This window comes from Lichenostomus cassidix, chromosome 19, assembly GCF_008360975.1.
Source record: "Lichenostomus cassidix isolate B80296 chromosome 19, HeHo_3.0, whole genome shotgun sequence".
Taxonomy (NCBI): Eukaryota; Metazoa; Chordata; class Aves; order Passeriformes; family Meliphagidae; genus Lichenostomus; species Lichenostomus cassidix.
Genome location: NC_139499.1, coordinates 6,956,909 through 6,974,632, shown reverse-complemented (window position 1 = coordinate 6,974,632; position 17,724 = coordinate 6,956,909). Strand labels below are relative to the sequence as shown.

The 17,724-nt window shown below is 47.8% G+C and overlaps 1 protein-coding gene across 5 annotated transcripts in view; it reads left to right on the top strand.

The window, feature by feature from the left end:
* SSH2 (slingshot protein phosphatase 2) overlaps window positions 1–17,724 on the top strand; it is a 97,372-nt gene that overhangs the window by 72,459 nt on the left and 7,189 nt on the right. For 4 of the 5 annotated variants that reach the window (XM_085078363.1, XM_085078367.1, XM_085078366.1 and 1 more), the window contains 10 exons: window positions 1,463–1,584; window positions 3,967–4,035; window positions 4,798–4,863; window positions 5,871–6,065; window positions 7,861–7,954; window positions 8,070–8,198; window positions 10,267–10,313; window positions 11,693–11,839; window positions 12,417–12,617; window positions 16,752–17,595. In XM_085078363.1, coding sequence (XP_084934489.1) covers window positions 1,463–1,584; window positions 3,967–4,035; window positions 4,798–4,863; window positions 5,871–6,065; window positions 7,861–7,954; window positions 8,070–8,198; window positions 10,267–10,313; window positions 11,693–11,839; window positions 12,417–12,617; window positions 16,752–17,595 — 1,914 coding nt within the window. The remainder of the gene's footprint in view (window positions 1–1,462; window positions 1,585–3,966; window positions 4,036–4,797; window positions 4,864–5,870; window positions 6,066–7,860; window positions 7,955–8,069; window positions 8,199–10,266; window positions 10,314–11,692; window positions 11,840–12,416; window positions 12,618–16,751; window positions 17,596–17,724) is intronic. The other variant, XM_085078364.1, reaches the window with a different exon arrangement.

Here is a 17,724-nt window from a genome sequence, read left to right as displayed (position 1 = left end):
TAAAGGAGAATTTTGGGAAAAGCAGCCTGCTCCTGAGAGATCCATGCCATAGTTGATTCCTGATCTTTTTTAGGCTGTTTAAACTGGGTTCTCTGAGCCATGACCTCCTGTGAGGGTCACCAAGAGGTGTCTACTCAAGCAGTGGCTGGGGGGGGCTGCTGGTGCTTGAGGAATTTGGGTCCAGTTTGTGGAGGATGTCAAACACCACTTCAAACTTCAGCCACTGGGTTGCAAGGAATTCAGGAACTGAGTCCACAGCACAAGGCAAGGCTGAGTTGGGACGGCTCCTTCTCACCCATGTTTGCTCTCTGCAGGCCCTGCTCAAAGTTCAAGCAGCAGTTTAACAATGTGGTAAACACTGAGGCCAGACAGAGTCTTGGGGTTGGATTGGGCCATCCAAAGTTAAGGTTTAGTATACAGAATTAAGACACTTCCTTTCTAGGGATGTCCTAGTTTCTCTAGTTGGGATCCTGTGACTAAAATAGCTGCAAACGTGTTGGAACAGAGTCCAAAAAGTGTTGCAAGTAAAGGCTGCTGGCTGCAAGTGTTGATAAGCAAAACTTTGAGTGCTGGGCTCCCTTCCCCGGGCTCTTCATTAACCAGCAGTCTGTCTGTAAGACTTCCTGGAGTCCCTTCAGTTCTCACTTCCTTGTGGCTTCTGGAGGATCAGCTCACCTCAGTGCAGCCTTCCAGGAGCTTCAGTGTTGGTCTGACATTCACAGCTTAAGTTCCACTGCTCTCTGAATGCTCTCAGTGGTATTTGATTTAGGGGATTTGGGGCTGAACACCAATCCTGCTAGAGCTCTTGTGGCACTGGGGTACAAGTGATTATGGCAGGAACAACGAGGCATGATGACTTTCACCTTTCCTGAGCAATCTGAATCCAGTGAAGGATACAGCTTAGTCATAGGGTTATCTTTTCCTGCCAGGTGTAAGGCAGTGCTATTGCTTCTGCACTGGGGAAGTTGCCAGAAGAATTCAAAGGACCAGCAGGAAACCACATATGAATTAGATCCTGGTTGTCTGTCCAGCTGCTTGGGAAGCTGGTGGAAAGAGACCCATTGGAGCTGTTGTAGCACACAGTAGTGTAAAGGAAAACTCTCGTTCTTGGGGCAAAGCCCTCTGAGAGCTGAAGGTCACGTTCCACACCCATCTGTCTCACTGGTGGTCCACAAAGCTCACTGGTTTGGGACCAGTCAGAGGGCTGTAGGTTGTTCAAAATCAGCCTTGGTGGGGCAGAGCAGATGTGCAGAGTGCACCAGGAACATCCCAGCTGTTGAGGAAGGCACTGTGTGGGAATAAGGAACTTCTTACTCCATGAGGAGTGTAGGACATCTGTATGAGTCCAGACTGCATCACTGCTTCTGCACCTGTCACTCAGCATGGAAAAGCGGACTGTAAAGGTAATAATGTGTGTTTTGCTGGATTCACTGCTGATCTCTTCCCCTTTTCTTTTCTTCAGGCTGTGAGACTGGAAAGTACCTACCAGAACCGCACTAGATACATGGTGGTGGTGTCCACCAATGGCAGACAAGACACGGAGGAGAGCATCGTCCTGGGAATGGATTTCTCTTCCAATGACAGGTACTGAGACTGTCCAGGTGGGGAAGTCCTTATACTCACCCCACCATGAAGTTAAGTGTAGAAATCACTGTCTGGTGTTCATGTTTTCTCAGGAAAGGCTGCTTCAGCTTTTCCAGCCTAACATCTTTCTTGAGATCCAGAATTGCCTTTTTGTTTCTTGAAACGTGGTGGTAAATGTGAAGGCAACAGTGCAGGTCAACATTTCCCTCATTCCTCCAAGCTTCAGGCTTCTGTGAAGATGTTAAGTGCCTCTGAATGGTGAGGTCCCCAAGCCCTGCATCTGCACACCAGAGACAGGGACAATTTGCATGGAAAGAAAGAAAAAGCTGCAATTAGAGAAGCTGGACCTCAGGGTCCAGGAGGGCAGGTAATAAGAAAGTGACTGTCAGGCAGCTCCTTGCCAAAGTCATGGCACAAAGACCTGATGGCAATGTTAGGGTTGGTGATGCACACCGTGTGCTGTCCCCAGGCAGCAGTGTGTCATCAGGGTTTAGTGCTTCTGCTTCATTCATTTAAATTCTTGCTGACCTTTCCACAAGGCTGCAGAATGTGGCTGGGAAGCAGCTTTTGCTGCTGGAGGGACTGTAAGCCAGGAGACAGCACCCCAGCAGCTTCAAGGACAGAAGCTTCACATTTAGAATGGGACAGTGGGCGTTTCAGAGAGGGCATGGAGGCACATGACTCTCTTTAACAGAGTTTTAAGTAAATCTTGGCCTCTACTGGAAGACAATCAACTGGATATTCAACCAGTTTTGGAAGGTTTCATATTCACGCTTACTTGCAGCACAACTGCTACAGGAGTGAGTCTTGCTTTTGAAACTAGTTGGAATTCCAGATAGTTAGCAGGGTCACTAGAAAATACTTTTGAACTATATGGCTAAGAAATTGCCTTCCAAACAGCCTGCTGGTCACAGAAGTCACCCTGCTTGGTTTAGATGCTTAGCTTGGGTGATGCCTGCTAAAATGGGTGACCAGCTTGATGCTGCCCTTGGCTCCTGTCTCTGCACATGTGTGCACAGCTGTGGCTCAGGGATGCTCTTGCCTTGGGGCAAGAATAACTTGTCCTTGCACAGGTTGCTGTGAGCTTGGAACTGGCTGTTGGCTGTGATGTACCAGCGCAGCCACCTTTGATAACTGATAGCTCACTGGTATTCAGTCTCTAATAACATAGCAGGGTCGTTTTAGCTTTCTGCTGGAGTTCCTGAGGTTCTGGATGGTCACTGTGATCTGCCCTCCCCGAGCCCACTCGGTATTTATAACTCCATGTAGACTTGTTGCTATGGTCTCTGATAAGCGCTCGCTGAACAGTATCACTAAAAATACCCCGGCCACCTTGGGAAGCCTTTTAAAAACACATCTTTCCATGAGCTCATCTCATGTTGTCAACAGAAATAGCTGCATGCCGCAGTGTCTCCTGGTGCTGGGCACCAGGCGTGTGCATTTCCAGGACTCCCTGTCTGACCCTCCAAAACCTGGTCTTGCCCTCTTCCTGCACCTCATGAGCTGGAGACTGGCAGGGCTGCTGGAGCTGGTGGAAATCTGGGACCACCTGGTGCAAAGCATAAGAGCAGGAGGCAGTTGAATTCAGTCTTCTTCAAGATGCTGCTTTGATTATGGTGCAATTTTGCAGCTTTATGAGATTCAGCTCTTTCATCTGACAACCTGGAGCAGGTTGTGTTGGGTTCCCCCGCCCCTGCCTTTTTTCCATCACTTGGTTTCTGCTTTTAACTTAGCTTTTTGCTCAGCCTGACAGAAAACTGGTGACTGTGAGGGCAAAGAGAGCAAAGCAGCTGAGAGAGGAGTGGGATTGCCAAGAGGTGGTTGTTGTGCTCATTCTTGAGGTGTGGGAGGGTGAAGAACGGTCAGGAGTCAACCACAGGTGATAGGCTGTGATTGCCAGCCTGCCGTGCTGCCAGTCACTCTGCTATTGCACTACTCTGCTCCCAGTCCCCAGCAGCTGTGGCTGGGGGACAAACAAGAGAATAAAGCTGTGGATTGCAAAATCAGATCTAGAACCAAACCTCTTGAGCCTGAGAGGGATTAATCTGTAAAGAAAGCCTTGAGCTGACCGAAGACTGTGAGCCCCCTCTGACCTTCTGCACAAAGTTCAGTGGTTTTAGATCCTGTTTGCTCTTCTTCTGGGTGTGTTAACCCTTTAGTCTTGCTCGAAAGGATACTGTTGTACCTTGAATCTGGTTAGTGATCCTTGCCAGGCCCCTGTAGAACAGCACTGGCCCTGTTTGTCACTGAAACAACAGTAGGATTTTTCATTTTCTCTTTTTTTTTTCACAATGAATACAAAGATATGCAACTATTGCCATGAAACTGGAACAATAACATGGTGCTGTAGTAGATAGACTGACCTTCTTTTTCTTATTGCAGTAGCACTTGTACAATGGGCTTGGTGCTGCCACTCTGGAGTGACACCTTGATCCACCTGGATGGGGATGGGTGAGTGCCTTTTGTGTGTTCTATGTCAATACAGCTTAAAACAAGGTGTATGGGGAAGGATTCCAGTGCTTGCAGAGCCCTCACAGGTCCAGCAGACCTCCTCTGTTGACCTGTATCTGGTTAGTAGGCTCTAAGGCCCTAACTCACATTGGTTGTGGCAGGGAACGCCAATAATTGACTTATCTGTGAATAAACACGCACTGAGACACTGGCTTATGTGTGTGTTTAAGCTGGAGTAAAGGAGCTTTTACTGGCGAGTGGGTGTGTAGTGAAAGCTCCTTAAAGGGATCCTATTATGTGTTCCTCCATCACGCTTGCAGCAGGCAGCACTCAGCCCAGCATACAGCAAGAATGATGTTTCTCTGCCAGATAGACACCTGACTTGCAGACTCCTGTTTGTGCCAGATACTCAGGCTGTCCAGTGCAGTGCATGGAATGACTTTTCTTTCCTTGGTAGCTGCCCCAGGATCTCTTTAGCTGGACTCTGTTGCTCCCAGCTGTGGCATTGAATTTGTGTTGCCAAGGTAAACAGCACAGCCCAGCACTGTCCCACTGTCTTAGTTTCATTCCCAAACAGCAGCTGCTTTAAAAAGTTATCTTAGAGCTTTTAGTGTGCTATTTTGATCTGTTTGCTAGCTGAACTCAGCAGTGTATGCATAGGGCTAGACTTTTGCTCTTCTAATGTGCTGCAGACTATCAGTTATTAACTAAAAAGTCACTTTTGGGACACATTTTTACTGTGCCTTTTTTTCTTCCCACCAGAGGGTTCAGCGTATCAACAGATAACAGGGTGCACATATTCAAGCCCGTGTCTGTACAAGCAATGTGGTGAGTACTTACTACAAGCTGTCCCAGTTCTCCTTTTTCCAGGTGTTTTGACTGCTTAAGCTCTTAAAAAGCAGGTGCTGCTGGTTTCTTGGGACCTCCTCGAGCAGCCAGAAGTTTCCTTCAGAGACAGGGAAGGAAGTTTGCTGCCAAAGGAAAAAGCTGTATCAGTGCTGGTGTGCAGCAGCTTTGTCTCAGCTGAGGGCAGGAAGGAATAGGGTCATTTTCCTTGCAAAGGGCTGCTGCTTTGAGCCCAAAGTCACATTGCTTTGAGTATACGTTTGAAATACTTTGAGACATGTTCATTGTGATAGAGGGAAGAGAAGCTGCTTGCATTTTTCTTTCCTTTTAGGGTGGTTCATGTAGTGATCATGAAAGTATTTCTGGCTCGAGCTTCTTTGCATTGCAAAAATACATCGCCTGTCAGTGATGCTGCTGTCACCCAGTGATTTTGACCTGGATCCTTCTGATCCCAGTCAAAGATTTAAAATAAGCTAAAAATAGGAGAGGGGGATTTGTTTCCCAGCAGCAGCTGAAGAAACTTCTGACATCCCTCGTGCAGTGAGAGAAGGCAGACACCTAAACATCTCAGTACAGTCCTGAGCCCTTGGTTGTGCATGTCTGATTCCTGGGTGTCCCTGCCCTGCACGCAGGGCAGCTGATGGCACAGTAGGAGCTGTCAGCACCCTGTCTTGGACACAAACTCTGTGCATCTTATTTAGGGCTTGGGTATTTGTAGCAGATTTTGGAACCGGAGACCCGGGTGCCTCTGCCCTCTGAATTGTGGGCACCTTCACTGCTATCCAGGCTTGTCCTGGCATGCTGCAATTAAGACATGCAAGCTCTGGCAGCGTGGGGGTATCCACAGCCTTGCAGGACAGCCTCCTGCACAGTGCCAGGGGTTTGTACCAACTGATGAGACATGAGCAGCATCCTGGATTTGGCTGCTTAACACTTGATACCAGCCTGAGGAAGAAATTATAAACCTGCTAATGTTGTTCCCTTGCTAGGTCTGCTCTGCAGAGTTTGCATAAGGCTTGTGAAGTGGCACGGAGCAACAATTACTATCCAGGGAGCCTCTTCCTCACGTGGGTCAGTTACTATGAGAGCCATATCAACTCTGACCAGTCGTCAGTCAACGAGTGGAATGCCATGCAAGATGTCCAGTCCCACCGGCCCGACTCACCCGCCCTCTTCACAGATGTGTAAGTTGGGCTGGCTCTGCTCAGCCAGTGTTTGACTGTCCCCAAATGAGGAGAGAGTTTCCACAAGAGATTGCTCTTAATTAGGTATTAATAAGGAGAGGCTTCCTGTTCCGTGTAATATGTGGACTCTTGGTTAGGTAAACACCAGCACTGGAAGTTTAACCCTCCTGAGGTTCCCTTGCATCTTATCCAGTCTGTTTTCAGTTTAGTTGTTTACCTTGGGCTTTAGGATTGCAGACCTTTGCTTCTGCAAGGTAAGTCCCGTGTTACTGGTGAGAGAGGTGTGGTATACCTAAACCTTGTCTCTGCTGGTTTTGTCCTCTGGTTCCAGGCCTGGAAGGAGCAGGTTTCTCTGGACTTTGCTCTTGCACTGGCACGTGTCTGAGCACATGTTTAGACTAACACGGTCTTTTTATCCTTACTCAGTTCATTTTGCTGTAAAGTGAAATGTTTAGGAACGGACTTCTTAGCCTGTGAGCTCAGAAACATCCTCATCTCATCCATCTGAAACACCTAAGAATGGAGGCAGAGCAGTGCAGGTTTTTGTCATCCTGCGGAGCTTAGCAAGTGTGGAACAGAACCAGGTGTAGGTCTCACGATGCCTCCAGATATTTAGCTTGGTTATCAGGTGATAGATAGTCCAAAACAGTGGCTGAGGTAAATGGGTAGGCAATTTGGAAAGGCAAAATTTATAGGCTGTGTCAACATTCAAGGTTTACCACCCCTGTCATTAGTAATTGCTGATGGTAATGATACCATATAACCTGAAAGGTAGTCTGTGACCCAATGTGGTGCCAAGTGTGAGGGCTTCAGTTGCCCATTTTGTAATTTTGTAATTACTTCACTGGCCCCAGCTGCTTTTCCCAGGATAAGAGTACCTTTGGTTGATTTATGCTCCCAGATATTTCCTGTTGCTGGAATCCAGTGAGTGAATAATGATGCTAAGCAGTTGTTCAGCTGTGAACAAGTCTTCACACTTGATTGTTTTTTAATGTACAAGGCGGGTGGCTGAAAAGTTTTGGCAGGCTGACAGATTAATATTTTCTTGTAGCTTTTCATATATAAATTTTATCTAACCCACCCTTTCCCTGGTGGTGACAATTGAATTATTTCCTGGGGACACTTAAACAGCATTCTCTGAATGGAGCCCTGAAATAAGGCATGAGGTTAAAAGAACCAGGAACTTCCATGATTTTTATTTGTGAACCACCAGTTGAACACTTGGAACCTCCATGCCCTCGCCAACCTGGCAGCCTTCCAGAGAAAGAGAAAGGTGGTGGGAGATGTCCCTGCTGGGTCCCTTCTAAAGATGCTGGGTGAGCCAGCCCTGTGCTGCTGCTCTGCTGCAGCTTCCCCTGGTGTTACTCAGGCTATTTTTGCAGCTGGTGATAAGGCCCCTGGCAGCAGAGGCGGCAGGAATGCAGAGGCTTAGCTGCCCTCGTCTCTCCATGTAAGGAGTTTTGGAGCTGTTACCTTTCCAAGAAAGGTAGGGAGTAGCTTACATATTGCTCCAGAGGGTATAATGCAGCCTTCCCAATTTAAATTTTACCAAATACCAGAGGTTCTCTGGATGACTACAATGGATTAGGAGCATTCAGTTGGTGTCTTTCATATACGACTGTGAATCTAAACTGGGCTTTACTGTCACCTGAATTCCCTCTAGCCGAGGACATGCCTGGGGGAAGTAGTGTGAGAGTCTGAGACTCTACAGAGTATGCAGTCTATAGCTATTTAAAAAGTGCCAAAAGTCCAGTTTGTTTCTCCTCCCAGTGACTCTGTTGCTTTCTTCTGACAGCCCAACTGAGCGGGAGCGCACGGAACGGCTCATTAAGACCAAATTAAGGGAGATCATGATGCAGAAAGATTTGGAGAACATCACCTCAAAAGAGGTGAGTGGTGAGGGGAACTCACCCTGTTGTGCAGAGAGCTCTGTGCCTCATACCATGAAGAATGTCCAGAACAAAAGCTTCATGTGACTTCCTTGTGTCCCTCCTCCCCACGCAGATACGCACGGAGCTGGAGATGCAGATGGTGTGCAACCTGCGGGAGTTCAAAGAGTTCATTGACAATGAAATGATAGTGATCCTTGGGCAGATGGACAGCCCCACACAGATATTTGATCATGTCTTTTTGGTGAGTCTAACAAGTGAATGCAAGAGTAAACACTCCTAACGCTTCTCAATATCACTTGGTTGACACAGGGGCCTCTGGAGGAAGGTAAAGGAGTTCTGGAGGAGAGATGGGTTGATCCTGGGGTTGCATACTCTTTAACAAGACAGTAATGAACAAGAGCAGCCTGGCTTTTTGGCTATACTAGACTTTGCCATGTAGCACCAAGGTGTAGACCCTGTCCCTAGAGAATGGAGGGGGGAAAAGCCTTAATTCTAACAGTTTTTCAGTGCGGTTTCCATTGATGTAAGACCAGTTTTGTGGTTTAACTGTCCAGGTACCCACATGCCAAATTCTTGTGTTTGGGAAGGGCATCACTGCAGCGAAGAGGGAGGGGAGCTGTGTGACATTCAGGTGGAATGACGCTCTTGTAACATGGAAAGCTCTGAGATGGTGTGATCTAGGAGGAGCAGAGTAACATAACAAAGAATCCTGGAGATAAGTCACTTAAGGAAACATAAACATTTTGCTGTTTAATGTTTTGCTTGCTTAGTTGCTGCTGGGGCCTGTCTTAATTACTGCAGCTCCTTCTGGTGAGTCAGCGCTCCTCTGGATTTCCCAGCCCCGGAGCCATGGACACAGGTTTGGTTGGGCTGTCTAGCCTGTGAGCTTGGCTCAACTTTAAACAAAGCCATTCCTCTTGGACCAGCTGGTCTTTCCAAGTGCAGAGGGCCTCTCCCAATCTCCGGCTCAGAAGGGATGGTCTCTGTTAATGTGAGCACTCCCAGGATATCATGTTGGGGTAGAGCCAGGAAACTTGGAAGTACCTATGATGTGATGGATTGTTTTTTTGCAGACTATGTGTTATAAGGGGAGAGAGAGACCTGTTACAGGCGTATGGTGCTGGCCCAAAGCTGTACAGGCAACTAGATCTGCTGCAGGGCTTGGAGTCTTGGCTCTGAGTGCATTTAATGGGGAGAAAACCTTTCAAATAAGGCTTGGAGGCAGCACCAAGGAGAAGAGCTGTGGTTAATGTGTGGAATAAAAGTATTTGCAAAGCAGCTGCTGTGGTGAGGAGCAGTGCTGCTGGGGCTGGGCACCAGCTTCACTCAGGAGTATGTGTGCTGCAAGGCAGGGTTGTGCTGTGAGTGCTCTGGAAGGCAAGGACCCTGTGGGATCCCACTTAGGCAGTGCTAAAATAACTAAGCAGGAAATAAGAAACCTGATGATGTTGGTAATTATGGATCAAAGGACAGGAGAAAAGGTTTTCACCCCTGCAGCATTGTTCTCCCTACCTGTGGAAACTGATGGTACTCAGGCCTGAATTTAATTATTCTTCCTTGACTAAAAAGAGACAATATTAAACTGAATCTGGGTCTTGGGAAATACAATCAGTCATCTTCATCTGGATCATCTTTCCATTTGGGAGCCATTACAGGGCAGGGGAGCAAGTACCTTGTGTACCTTAAATTTTGAAGGCAGCCTTCGAGTGGTTTTGTCCTCAGTCAGGTTTGTGTTTGAGCAGGAGGCAAGCAACTTGGAGGCCCTTGTGTGTCCTGCAGAGAAGAGAGTTTCCTAGCGAGGGTTGGTTAAATGTGTTAATCCTTCTCACACAGGCTTTGAACACGGGGAGAAGAGGTGTAACCCAAGAGAGCTTAGGTGTTGCTGCCTTTGATGTTCAAGATGGGTGTTTCGTGTATAAAGAGCACCTGGATGGTTTTTAAATGCAGGCAGTTTCTCCTCTGTGGGGCAGAGCTGGCAACAGCCTCCAGGGAAAGGGTGGAGTGGTCCCATCTTGCTGAGGTTGATTTGTCAGCAGTTTGCAGGAAGTGCCAACATACAGTGCTGGGCTCCTGCTTTGCAGAGCTGCTTCTTGTTTCAGAAGGGATCTGGTTAATGGGGTGAGAGAAGGTGCTCAACATCAGTCCTGGTTACCACTTGTGTACCCCTGTGCTCAAAAGACCCCCAGTTCTCCAACCCTTTGCTGGTCAGCTTCCTCTTGTGGTTCACTGGTGACAATCCCTCCCTCCACCAGTTGCCTGGCCATGCCTTCCTTCTGCCTGATGTGTCCCTTTGCATGTTTTCCCTGCAGGGCTCAGAATGGAATGCCTCCAATTTGGAAGATTTGCAGAACAGAGGGTGAGTAGCTTCAGGCCATCAGCTTAAAAGCAAGAGCCTGGCCTTAACACTTGTCCATGCAACAAACTCTGTTCCATACCTGCTGTGTAACCTGAGTCTTACTGAAGGATTTGCAGATCCAAACAAGCTTCCTCCAAACTCCTTGTCCCACAAACAGGCACACTAAAGTAAAAGAACCTTACTTCTGACCTTGACTAATGTCCCCAAGGCAAACAAAGGAAGGCAGCAAAGCTCATAGCTATAAGTAGTAAAAAGCTGCAATTACTGAACTGGATGCTGCATAGTTGGCTCTGTGCCCTCAGCCCCAGCCCGTTGTTCTGGACTGATTACAGAGGCACTTCGGACCTCCAGGCTGTGGCAGGAAGGAAAATGTGGAGAAGAGCATGTGTTGCTTTGAGTGGGGCCCAATAGTAAGTAAAGTCCTGCAGCTCTCAGGCTGAGCACTGATGGGTTCCTCTGGTTCCTGCCCTTCCTACTTTTCAAGCTTAGAATGTCCTTTCTCTAGACCAGGTGGATATAAGCACCAAGATTGTGCAACTAAATAATTATTCATGGGTTTGGCTTATTTGTGCCAATCCAGTGGAAAAAACTAATCACACTGCTGAATTGATAGTGTGTCTGTACCTCAGAAATTCAGCCTGGCAAAATTGACTCTTCTTGTTGAGCTCAGGGTCTGCTGTGGTTTCCTTGAGTCCAACAGGTCCTACTTGATTGCCAGTGATCTCATACCTGCTTGGGAAAAGGGATGTCACTCCCTTGCAATGCCCTTGTTCTGCCTGATATCCCAGCACGAGTGCATTTCATAAGCATCTTACGAGTAACCCTCAGGGCTAAAAATACTGAGTGCAGTGTACATAAATACCACACGCTTTCTCTAGCAGTTTCCTTTCCAGAAAATTTAGGGATAAGAAATAAATCCTCCCCAGTGGCTCATTGTCTGCTACATCTCTCTGTAGTTACTTCATGGATTTGTTTAGCTCTGGTTTTACTTGGGGACTTAGTCTTCCATCTTCCTGTGATTTTGGTGCAGCAGGAGGAGAGAGTCACAGAGGGGCTTTGAGAAAGTGTGCAAACACTAATTGCAGGAACTCCTGTGGCACAAGTGTTGCTGACAAGTAGAATGGAGGTGGTGGGCAGTGTGACCTGACATAATGCAGAGGAGGTTTCTATCCATGGATCCCTGTTATCAGGCTCTAAACTGCCCAGCCAAACCTATTGTCTGTGTTAGCTGCAGCTTCCTTACATTAATTCCTGGTTTCCCAGGCATTTTGTTCAAGACTGCACTTCCAAATGCCCTTGGCAAAGCAAGGCAAGGCTGCAGTGTAGCAGCAGGACATCTCTCTGAACTGGCTGTGTTTCTCTCTGCTGTTTCCATGCAGGGTACGGTATATTTTGAATGTGACTCGAGAAATAGATAACTTCTTCCCTGGGCTCTTTGAGTACCACAATATTCGGGTTTATGATGAAGAAGCTACAGATCTTCTGGCTTACTGGAATGATACCTACAAATTCATCTCCAAGGCAAAGTAAGTCTTTTCAGAAAACACAACACACACATTTAGAAGATATATACTAAGCATTTTCTATTTTCCTGCTGATTTTCTTCCTTGCCTAACACACTTCAGAGCATTTTCATTTTGTGGTATGCAGTATAAAAACACCTCTGTGCTAGAGGCTCCCCTGAACTGCTCAGAATCATCCAGGGATTTGTTTCTAAACTGTGACACCACATTTATGGTACAGGTTCTGTTTTTACTTGGAATACTGCTTGATACAGTGGGCCATTTGGGCTGAGCTCAAGGGTGGCATGTTAGTCCTCTGAGGTTTCCCTGTCTCTGTGTTTGTCCACTTTGCAGTAACAGCTTCAGAAGAGCTGTGGTAACAAAATCTGCTAAGAATATTAATAAGACCTTGTTCTTCAGTTTCTTTGTGTGTCTTGCTCCAGTTTGTAAATTGGATTATCAGATCACATCCCAGACTCCAGCTGTGGCCACAGTGTTGAAAATATGTTTGACAATGCTCTGGTAGAGAAGTTGCTGTTTTCTTAAGCTTCTCAGATATTCTCTGTTTAACGATCCTCTTTTGTTCTTTCTCCCACTTCAGGAAAAATGGTTCCAAGTGCCTGGTGCACTGCAAGATGGGAGTGAGCCGCTCAGCATCCACAGTGATTGCTTATGCCATGAAGGAATATGGCTGGAATCTGGACAGGGCTTACGACTACGTGAAGGAACGGCGCACCGTCACCAAGCCCAACCCCAGCTTCATGCGGCAGCTGGAGGAGTACCAAGGGATCCTGCTGGCCAGGTGAGTGGAAGGAATGATCCTGATGATCCATGTTAAGGTGTAACACTTCAGTGGTTGACTCCATTCTTTAGGCAGAGCTTGTATCACTGTGTTTATGTAAGCTCGGGATCTTAGGAAGGGTAGTGCTCTGTTTTCATGGGTTATCTCAGCTGAGCCTGGGAAAACAGGTGTAACAAGGAGCTTTCAGGAGGCTGTTTGACTTCTAGGATGTGTGGTTTTTGGAAAGCAGCATCCCATGAAGTGCAGCATTCAGAGATATGCAGGCTCCAGCAGAGATAAATGATGTCCCTGTTGCTTGTAACATCACTTGGCAGGGAACTCGCTTTGTCTCCTCACAGTTCCCTGTTGAACATGCCCCTCCTCAGCAGCTGGTCTGGTTTTATTTAGATCCCTTTGGTAAGTGTTGGTGTGAGGGGAGGGGACAGGATGTTCTGTGCATTGCAACAGTGGTGTTTATTCCTGCCTGGAGTCCTGAGGCTGGTCTGGAGCTGGGCCTGGGTATGGGCAAGTGTGTTGTAATCCCAAGCCTATCACCTGACTAGAAAAAAGACATAAATATTGCATGTTTCTGAGCTGCGTTAAGCAATGTCTTCACGTGATCAGCAGGAAGGAGATAGTGATACTCTGTTTTGCCAGATTATGGTATTTTGTTTGGGATCCTGGTGTGCTTTGCCTGGGAGCAGATCTGCAGCAAGCAGTTACCCAGTCTGAGCCTCCTGCCACAGGAGGTGGCTCTTAGCAGGTTTGGACCAAAGTAAATAGTAAATTTCAAAGCTGCTCAGTGCTGTTGGGAGGTGCCTGCTTGTTGTAGAATCATTTAGGTTGGAAAAGAGCTTTAAGATGATCTAGTCCAACTGTTGTCTTATATACTGCTATTTATAGCAGCTCAGGCACTCGTGCTCTCTTTAGTGCACACTGCTTTCCTCTGTCCCCTGCTTGATTTTGTCCCTTCATGTCTGTTCTATTCACTTCCAAAGACCTTCCTTCCCTTTTATACTAATAACTTATCCTTCCTCCTCTGCTCTCCACCTGTTCCCAGCAGCTTGACTGTGTTTATTGCTGGGCCAGGTTTGGATTCCCAGTTTTTACACCAAACCCTTGGTGGAAGCTCCCCTGTCACTGGAGAGTGCTTCCTCTTTCCCTCTCTGCACAGATCAGCAACATTGGGGCTCCTCCCAGCTTCTTCCCTGACCAGGTGCACCCACAGGATCTTCATCCTCCACCTCCTCCCATGCCTGCCTTCTTCTCCCCCTGTTCCCCAAACCCTGCCTGCCATAATGACTCTCTTTCTCTCTAAAAATCAGCCAAGTAGTATCAAGTCTCAGGACAGATCACATGGAATAGATAATTTTAAAAAATAGTGCTCTACTGGACTGAAACCCTTTGAGACACCTGCCTTGGGTGCCTCATGTGACACCAAACATGCTGCTGGCACCAGTTAGTAAAGGTCAGTGCTTAACTCTGGGCTGGAGATGACCTGACCAGTGTGGTGTGCATTCAGCAGACTGGGAAATTAAGTCTCACTGGGGTAGGTTGGATGGAGAAAAAGAAGTTTTTTAGGTGTGAAAAACGCACCAATAGGTTGGTGAACACCTGTGAGGAGCCCTGGTGTGGGAGCAGCTGGTATCTCACATCTTCAAGCCCTCAGCCCTGTAGTTGGTTTGGGTAATCTGCCAGTCTGGTAGTTGGTGACATGCCTGCAAAGCCACCCTGTACAAACATTTTGGTTAAGGATTATTTTTGCCTGTCTTTTAGTGATTTATTTTTTGGAGGTGTATCTTTCTTGCTGACGCTGTTTATAGGCATTGTGGCTTCCCTTCCACTGAAGCACAGCCCTGCTTCTGACCTACTCTGCAAGTCCCTGTACAATGGCACAAACAGGATTACTTGTGAGGCTTTAAAAAATGCAAGAGCAGTGCATTACATCTGTGTAGGACGAAAAATCCTGCAGTAAATGAAGCTTCCCTGAAGCAAGGAATGGCCCCCTCCATGCTGCAGAAATTGTCCTTCTTAATTAACTTCCCCTCTCAGCTCCAAACTGCTTTTTTTCCCCTCTTTCTTTGTGTTGTTCAGCTTTGGCCTCTGGCCGCCTTGTTTATTGCTGCAGTATTCCAGGACAGGTAAAAAAAAAAAAACAAAACCAAAAAAAACAACAGATTGACACTCATGTGACTGCTCCAATTTCAGGGGGAAGGTATGTGAGGGCAGCCATGTGCTCACACTATCTAGTTACGGTTTTGTGCTGGGGTTATAGCAACTGGGATATGTTTTCCAGCTGTAAAATGAAAACCCCCTGCCTGCTTTTAGTCACAACAAGAAGTGTGTTTTGCTCTTTGGGACTGTCATACTTCCTGGGGTTAGTTAAACTGTCCCCTCCCTCTGCTGATAAACACAGCAAGGCTGAGCCAGGCCTGTTTCTGTTATTAGTTATAGATAAGTTACAGGAAAGCAGTGTTTGGGATCTCCTGTGCCTTGTGCAGCGTGTGAATTAACAGTAGTTTTATACCCGAGCCTGGAGAGCTGGTGGGAGGTGTGGGGGGCTCCTGGTCCAAAGCTGGTGTGAGCACAAGCACCAGGAATGTTGCCCAGGAAGGTCAAGAGATGACTGCTGGGCTCTGGGAAGGGACGTGGGCTCCTGTTCTCTGACCCTGCTTCAAGCACCTCATGCAGGTTGTAAGACTGGGAAAAGTGTGAGATTGGAAGTTAGCACAGCACACCCCTGCCCGTGGTGTTTGACATGTGTTTTGGTCCTCAAATCTCTGCCAGTTCCTCACACAGGAGTGTGGTTTTCACTTTCAAAATCAGATGTGCAGCAAAGGAACTGGATTTGAGCACTGAAGTGCCCTCAGAAAACATCAGCAACTCCCCAGGTTATATGAGCAGAGATGTCAGATGACATCCCATGCAGAACCCAAGCAAGAACCTGCCTTAGGGACCAGCCTGTTTCTGCTGCCACTGTCAAACTGCTCCAAACCCATTGGAGACAGAGCACATGCACCCCAGGACAGTGTCTTTGGCCTCTGATCTTGACCCTCCTCTCCTGATTCTGTCTGTGTCACACGTGAAGGTTGTCACTGATTATAAGGTTGGAAAGCTAAATCTGCAATGGATTCTTTTCCTTAGCTCTTGGGCACCCACAACTGAACTGGCACATGGTAATTATCTCAATACCATCCATTAATTAACTTACTGTGGCCACTGGATGTGTCTGGGAGCGTCTTCTTATGCTAGCAAGGTACTGGAGGGGTTTTGCAAGGTCTCCTGCAGCTCCAAGGAGGTTTCTGCGGTTTCTGTGTTCCTCCTAGGGGCAATGGGTGGAAAGACATCCCTGTGGCCGTGGCCACTCAGCAAACCTTGGCAGCCTGGGCTAGCTCTGGGATTTCATGGCAAGAAGTTGCCTCCGGGTGCTCTCTGTAAGCCCAGGTGCATGGCTTGGGGTTTTTGGCAGGCTCAGATGAGGAAGGTGATGCAATGCCACTGGCAGTTGCTTGGCCTTTTGATGGCTTAGACCTTCCTAAAGGGGCTTTCCAGGAGCTGGAGGAGTTTTGAGCTTCCTTCCTGTGGAAGGTGGGTGGTGATTTGGGCTGTTTGTTTATTGTTGAGGATGTCTTGTGTGTTTTTGCACACACCCACTTCTACTCATCCCACCCTACCCCTTGGTTGCAAGAGCCAGTTATTTATGACTGAAGCTATTCAGAGAAGGAACCATGAGGGAAATTGGACTTTTTTCAGTGCCCACCACCTACTTGTGTCCAGCACAAGGGGTTCTCTCTCTTCTGGTCACTGCTCACCTGCTAGCAAAAGGAGAAGTGCTGGCTGAGAAAGGACGGAATTCTGCAGTCAGTTAAACATGGCATTTTTTGAGTGGACTGATCCAACACTGCTGGGGAATAGGGAGGGGTGTGCAGAGCAGAATGGTGCCATGGGATTTAGCTCCTGGAAAGTGGCTCATTACTGAATCAACTTTTCCGGCAGCAGGTTTGACCCTGGACTGTTCAGGTGAAGCTGCAGTTGTGGTCAGTGACTCCAGCATTTGGCACGGTTTTTGTTGTAGGTTGTGTCCTCTTACAAGGTAGATCTGGCTCTGGTTTGTGGAAATTACTCACTGTTTTCCTTCGCTCTCCTTCCCCACAGCAAACAGCGGCACAACAAACTGTGGCGCTCGCACTCGGACAGCGACCTGTCGGATCACCACGAGCCCATCTGCAAGGCTGGGCTGGAGCTGAACAAGAAGGAGATCACCACCTCAGCTGACCAGATCTCAGAGGCCAAGACCAACGACAACCAGCAGCCCATGTCTCCCATCTACTCAGCTGAGCTGGACAGGGAGCAGCAGCTCCCAGAGGATGCAAACATGATCGAGGATATGTGTGTGAAGGAGAGAAGGATCCACTTAGAGTTTACTTGCAGAGACTTCCACGCTGAGCAGATGGAAGACAAGCTGAACCTGAACAATATCAATGGCTGTACAGCAGGGTGTTGTGTAGACTCTGTCCCCCCTGACAACTGCCATGCTTCTGAGGCCTTAATGCAGCTCCAGCACCCCTTGGAAATAACAGAGTTTCCTGATCTCACAGTGGACGATCTGGAAAAAGATGCCCTTAAGCCTGATATGAACGTGCACTTGGTTCCCATGGAAGAATTCACTTCATGCTTAAAAGACTTGCCCCAGTCCCCAAACCAAAATTCCCCAAGCCTCCAACAGAACCCTCAGCCCGAAGTGACAGACCTCAGCACAGACAGGATTGATTTCTTCAGCGCTTTGGAGAAATTCGTGGAGCTTTCCCAGGAGAGCCGATCACGCACCTGCTCCCATTCCAGGCCAGAGGAGCAAGGGACTGGGAGGAATGGGGTCTCCAGGGTGCCCATGCTGGAAGTGCAGCCTGCTGCAGATGGGGGTGCAGATGCTCGAAGGAACAGCCCTGGAAACTCTCCTCAGGCATCAGACGACTCTTCCACAGATGAAGAGCAACAAAAGGTTAAAACAACTTGCTCAGTTTTTTTAGGAACTGCTGCTCGACCCTATCTGTGGGCTGCTTTCTGCTGTGGGGTGGCTGCGGATGGTAGCCCTGCTTTCACTGGACAGGGTGTTTGGGGAGGGATTGCT